The following is a 6569-nucleotide window of genomic DNA, read 5'->3' on the forward strand; positions in this document are numbered from 1 at the left end:
TGCTTAATATGTTGAAAACTGCAACAGTCATTTCTGCTTTTCAAACTCCTCGGACAGTAAAATAATTTATTTCTTGATTTGCATTTCACTACTTATAAACATCCTGGGAAGACATTGTCTGGTACAAAGTACACTGTCATCACTCAGTTACAAAATGATTTCTTGATTTTTTTGGAACAATTTAAAATGACAGTGAAAAGAAGCACTGTCCTCCTTTTCTTCAGTTTTCCGTGTTGGCTGGCCTCTTCCGCTCCTTGGCATTCACATTCCTTCTAAATAAAGGGCAGAGAGTTAAGATTGCTTTCTAGGTCTTTTGACAGATGGCTGTACCTCTTTAGGTACTCTGATCCTTCTCAAGAGAAGGTTATTTTAATGTTATGCAGGGGATGCCTTATGATCACTAAGGCTAATCTGACTAGCACCGTAAGAACCAGCCTGTAGACAAGAACCCATTCATTCATTTATACATACATTCATTCAGACAGTGAAGGCATGATGAAGTAGCTGCTGTGACCCCAAGGATTTCATAGTCTCTTACAGGAGATAGACAGAAAACAGATAATTATAACATATTGTGTCAAGAAAAATTACTGAGTTATGTACAGGATATTATGGGAAAGAAGGGGCATCCAATCCAACTTGGGGAGAAGAAATCAAGAAAGACTACTTAGAGAAGGCTAAATCCAGAATGATGAGCAGGATTTATCTGGGTGAAGGGAGCTGAGGGAAGGACACTCTAAGAGTAGATACTGGCTTGAACAGAGTCTAAGAGGTGAACAACTGCGTCGTATGTGTAGGGACTATAATGAGTTCAGTGTGCTTGGAGCATCAAGTCCAAGTCAGGGTTGTGGGAAGCCAGGCAGGAGCCAACCATGGAGTACCTTGAATATCATTTTTAGGGAACTTAGATTTTTATCCTAGAGATAATGGGGAGCCATTGAAAGGCTTTATAGTCAAAGTTTCTTGTAGACAACGTATAGCTGGGGCTAGATTTTTAAACAAACCTGACAATCATTGCCTTTTAATTGGAGTTTAGATTATTTACATTTAATGTAATTAATGATCTGGTTGGGTGTTGTATTTGAGGATTTCAGGGCTGAGCAAGGAAAAAGTTATGACCACAAGATGGCAGTGTTGTGGAATAAGCTGTTTATTGGGCAGTGCATGGACAGGTTTTGCAAGTGAGGGAAGTCTTTCACAGCAGGAGACCTTCCAAAGACAAGCAGAGTAGGGGGCCACCACCCAGAAGGGGAAGAGGGCAAGGGAGCTCCTGGAAGAGAGGGGAGGCAAAAAGGGATGTGTGTTTCTAGGTGATGTGGCTCAGCAGAGAGCTCCAAAGGGCAGCAGTGGCCTTGAGGTCTTTATAACTACAGGGTTTTATCTTATATAGGTCTGGCAGATGTTGGGCGTAGTTTTGTGGGGTATGCAAAGCAGACAGGCTGTAAATACCTAAAAATTTGAGTTTGGAGTTGAAAACCAGACTTTTGTGAAAAAAGGAACAACCAGGGACCAATACACAAAGGCCATCTTTTACTCATTTACATAACAACAGTCTACTTTTAGACAATATTACAGGCATACCTCAGATATATTGCAGGTTTGGTTTCAGGCCACTGCGTTAAAGTGAGTCACATGAATTTTTTGGTTTCCCAGTGCATATAGAAGTACTGTTTGCACTATACTGTAGTCTATTAAGTGTGCAGTAGCATTATGTCTTAAAAAACAATGTATAAATTGTATTTTAGGTGAAGGTTTACAGAAAAAATAGTTTCTCATTGAACAGTTAGTACACATATTGTTTTATGACATTGGTTAACAACTCCACGACATCAACACTCTCCCTTCTTGACCTTGGGTGTCGTATTAACAGCTTTCCCGTCCCCTCCTGCCTTCTAGTCCTTATGCCTGGGCTGTTGTGCCCCATTAGTCTTGTTTTGTTTTATGGGCCTGTCTAATCTTTGGTTGAAAGGTGAACCTCAGGAGTGACTTTGGTACTGAGCTAAAAAGGTGTCTGGAGGCCATGCTCTCAGGGTTTCTCCAGTCTGTCAGACCAGTAAGTCTGGTCTTTTTTTTTTGTGAGTTAGAATTTTGTTCTACATTTTTCTCCAGCTCTGTCTGGGACCCTCTGTTGTGATCCCTGTCAGAGCAGTCAGTGGTGGTAGCCAGGCACCATCTAGTTTTACTGGACTCAGTCTGGTGGAGGCTGTGATAGTTGTGGTCCATTAGTCTATATCTTAATACTTTATTGCTAAAAAATGCTAACCATCATCTGAGCCTTCAGTGAGTTGTAATCTTTTTGCTAGTGGAGGGTCTTGCCTTGATGTTGATGGCTGCTGACTGATCAGGGTGGTGATTACTGAAGGTTGGGGTGGCTGTGGCAATTTCTTAAAATAAGACAACAATGAAATTTGCCACATTGACTCTTCCTTTCACAAAAGATTTCTCTGTAGCATGCAGTACTGTTTGCTAGCATTTTACCCACAGTAGAACTTCTTTCAAAGCTGGAGTCAGTCCTCTCAAACCCTGCTGCTGCTTTATCAACTAAGTTTATGTAATATTCTAAATCCTTTGTTGTCATTTCAACAGTGTTCACAGTATCTTCATCAGGGGTAGATTCCATCTCAAGAAACCACTTTCTTTGTTCATCCCTAAGAAACAACTCCTCATCCATTAAAGTTTTATCATGAGATTTCAGTAGTTCATTCACATCTTCAGGCTCCACTTCTAATTCTAGTTCTCTTGCTATTTCCACTACATCTGCAGTTACTTCCTCCACTGAAGTCTTGAACTCCTCAAAGTCATCCCCAAGGGCTGGAATCAACTTCTTCCAAACTCCTGTTGATGTTGATATTTTGACCTCCTCCCACGAATCGCGAATGTTTTTAATGGCATCTAGGAAGGTGAATCCTTTCCAGAAGGTTTTCAATTTGCTTTGCCTAGATCCATCAGAGGAATCACTATCTATGGCAGCTATAGCCTTATGAAATGTATTTCTTAAATAATAAGACTTGAAAGTTGAAATTACTCCTTGATCCATGAGCTGCAGAATGGGTGTTGTCTTAGCAGGCGTGAAAACAACATTAATCTCCTTATACATCTCCATCAGAGTTCTTGGGTGACCAGGTGCATTGTCAACAAGCAGTAATATTTTGAAAGGAATCTTTTTTTTCTGAGTAGTAGGTCTCAACAGTGGGCTTAAAATATTTAGTAAATCATGTTGTAAACAGATGTGCTGTTATCCAGGCTCTGTTTTTCTGTTTACAGAGCACAGGCGGAGTAGATTTAGCATAATTCTTAAGGGCCCTAGGATATTAAGAATGGTAAATGAGCATTGACTTCAACTTAAAGTCACCAGCTGCATTAGCCCCTAACAAGAGAGTCAGCCTGTCCTTTGAAACTTTGAAGCGAGGCATTGATTTCTCCTCTCTAGCTATGAAAGTCCTAGATGACATTGTCTTCCAATATAAGGCTGTTTTGTCTACATTGAAAATGTGTTGTTTAGTATAGTCACCTTCATCAGTTATCTTAGCCAGATCTTCTGGATAACATGCTGCAACTTCTACATCAACACTTGCTGCTTCACCTTGCACTTCTATGCTACGGAGATGGCTTCTTTCTTTAAACCTTGGGAACTAAACCCTGCTAGCTTCAAACTTTTCTTCTGCAGCTTCCTCACCTATCTCAGGCTTCATAGAACTAAAGAGTCAGGACCTCATTCTAGATTAGGCTTTGGCTTAAGGGAATGTTGTGGCTGGTGTGATCTTCTATCCAAACCACTACAACTTTCTCCATATCAACAATAAGGCTGTTTTGCTTTCTTAACATTCACATGTTCACTGGAGTACCACTTTTACTTTCCTTCAAGAACTTTTCCTTTGCATTCACAACTTGGCTGTGTGGTGCAAGAGCCCTAGCTTTTGGCCTGTCTCAGCTTTCAACATGCCTTCCTCACAAAGCTTAATCCTTTGTAGCTTTTGACTTAAAGTGAGAGATGTGCGACTCTTCCTTTCACTTGAACACTTAGAGGCCATTGTAGGGTTATTAATTGGCCTAATTTCAATATTGTCATGTCTCAGGGAGTAGGGAGGCCTGAGGAGAGGGAGAGGGATGGGGAATGGCTGGTTGGTGGAGCAGTCAGAACATACCAACACTTATCGATTAAGTTCGCTGTCTGGGCGTGGTTTGTGGTACCCCAAAACAATTACAATAGTAACGTCAAAGGTCACTGGTCACAGATCACCATAATATATATAATAATAATGAAAAAGTTTGAAATATTGTGAGAATAACCAAAATGTGACACAGAGACATGAAATGAGCACATGCTGTTGGAAAAATGGTGCCAGTAGACTTGCTTGAGATGAGGTTGCCACGAACCTTCAATTTGTAAAAAACACAATATCTGAGAAGTGCAATAAAGCAAACCACAATAAAACGAGGTATGCTGTATACCATTTCACATATAGTATAAGGACTTGACAATAGTATTCATTCAGTATACCATCTATTGTTCTTTGTGCTATTGTTGCCATGCATTTTAATTCTAAATATATTTAAGCCCCATAACATATTATTATTTTTTGCTTTAAACAGTCAACTGTATTTTAAAGATATTTAAAAAATGAGAAAAATGTATTTTTTTACCCAGATATTTACCATTTCCACTTCATCCCTTTTTTGTAGATCTAGCTTTCCATCTAGTATTGTTTTTCTTCTGCCTGAAGAAATTCATTAAACATTTCTTTAAGTTTAGGTCTCTGGGCAGTAAATTCTCTTAGCTTTAGTTTATCTGAAAAAATTATTTCTCTTTCAGTTTTTTTTGAAAGATATTTTCACTGGTTAAAGAATTCTATGTTGACAGTTTTTTCCTTCAGCACTTTAAATTCTTCTGGCTTGCATAATTTCTGATAAAAAGTCTCCATTCTTATCTTTGTTCTTCTGTATATGTCTTTTTTACCCCTCAGGTTGCTTTTAATAACTTATCTTTTTTTCTAGTTTTCAGCAATTCGATTTTGATATGCCTTGTCATGGTTTTCTTTGGTTTATTGTGCTTGGGGTTTGTTGAAATATTGGATCTGTGGGTTATAGTTTCTATCAAATTTGGAAACTTTCCTCATACTATTCTTTCAAAGGATTTTTCAGTTCCTTCTCTTTCCCCCTTCCTGCCTTTGTCCTGGGATTTGATTACGTATACCTTAGGTGGGTTGTTATTATCCCACAGGAGACTGATGCTTTGTTCATTATTTTCCAGTTTTTTCTTTTCCTTTATTTGCTTCATTTTGGAGTTTCTTCATGTTCACTGATTCTTTCTTGTATAGTATCTAATCTTCTTTTAATTCCATCTAATGTATTTTTAATGTCTACAAGTTCATTAGGGTATTTTTTTATATCTATTTTTTTCTCATTATGTTCCTGTTTTCTTCTACCGTTTTAAACATATTATTTATAATAGTGGTTTAAGTGTCTTTGTCATTTCCGTCATGTATGAGTCTGTTCCTATTGATTGATTTATCTCCTGGTTATAGGTCATAGTTTCCTGCTTTTCTTTCTTACCTGGTAAGTTTTGATTGTATGCTGAGCATTGTTGGGTGCTAGTTTTGTTATATTCCTTTAAGGAGTGTTAGATTTTGTTCTGGGATACTGTTAAATTACTTGTGGATTGGTTTGATTCTTTCAAGACTTGCTTTTAAGCTTTGTTATGGTGATGGTTCCAAAGTGGTTTTTGCTCTAGGGCTACGTGAATCTCACTACTAAGGTGTAACCCTTCTGAGGACTCTACCTGATGCCGCATATATTTTCTACTTTTGCTGATAGGAATATAGACTCTTCTCTCATGTGTGAGCTTTGGGAATTATTTGGCCTACTGTTTTCCAGTGGTTCTTTCCCTGGCCACAGGTTAGTTTCCTCCCATGCATATGCAGATCAGTACTCAGCCAAGACTTGAGAGGATCCCTCTGCTAATCTCTGTGCAGTTCCCTTCTCTCTGATGTTCTTCCCTGCAATTCCTAGCTGCCTCAACCTCCCAGAACTGCAGTCTCTGTCGCTCGACTCAGTAGGACAACTAGGCTTAGTTTGGATTCTTCTTCTCTGTGCTGTGGCATGAAACTGCTTCTAGACAGTAAGCTGGGGCAATTATAGGGATCATCTCATTTGTTATACTTCTGAGAGATTGTAATACTATGCTGCCTCTTTCCTGTTGTTTGAAAACTGTTGTTTTATATATTTTGCCTGCTTTTCTTGCTGTTTATGTAGGAAGATAATTCCAGTAGCAGTTAATCTCATGGGCCGAACTGTAAGATTTTAAATAGGGGAGTCCCTTGGTCAGATTTGTATATATAATATACAAATATATATATCTTTGTGTGTGTGTGTGTGTGTGTGTGTGTGTGTGTGTGTGTGTTTGTGTGGAAAATATATAGGTAACACAACATTTGTCATTTCAACAATCTTCACATGTACAGTTCAGTGATATTAAATATGTTCATCGTGTCATTCAACCATCACTATTAACTGTTCCCAACTTTTTCCATTACCCTTAACAGAAGCTCATTGTCCCCTAAGTGTTGTGT

At 38.6% G+C, this 6569-nt stretch overlaps 1 protein-coding gene across 3 annotated transcripts in view; it reads left to right on the top strand.

The window, feature by feature from the left end:
• The window catches only part of CD109 (CD109 molecule), a 133770-nt gene that overhangs the window by 47999 nt on the left and 79202 nt on the right, over nucleotides 1–6569 (top strand). For all 3 annotated transcript variants that reach the window (XM_004390152.1, XM_004390151.1, XM_023725111.1), the window contains one exon: nucleotides 1981–1991. In XM_004390152.1, the coding sequence (XP_004390209.1) occupies nucleotides 1981–1991 (11 nt within the window). The remainder of the gene's footprint in view (nucleotides 1–1980; nucleotides 1992–6569) is intronic.

Source organism: Trichechus manatus, unplaced genomic scaffold, assembly GCF_000243295.1.
Source record: "Trichechus manatus latirostris isolate Lorelei unplaced genomic scaffold, TriManLat1.0 scaffold00287, whole genome shotgun sequence".
NCBI lineage: Eukaryota > Metazoa > Chordata > Mammalia > Sirenia > Trichechidae > Trichechus > Trichechus manatus.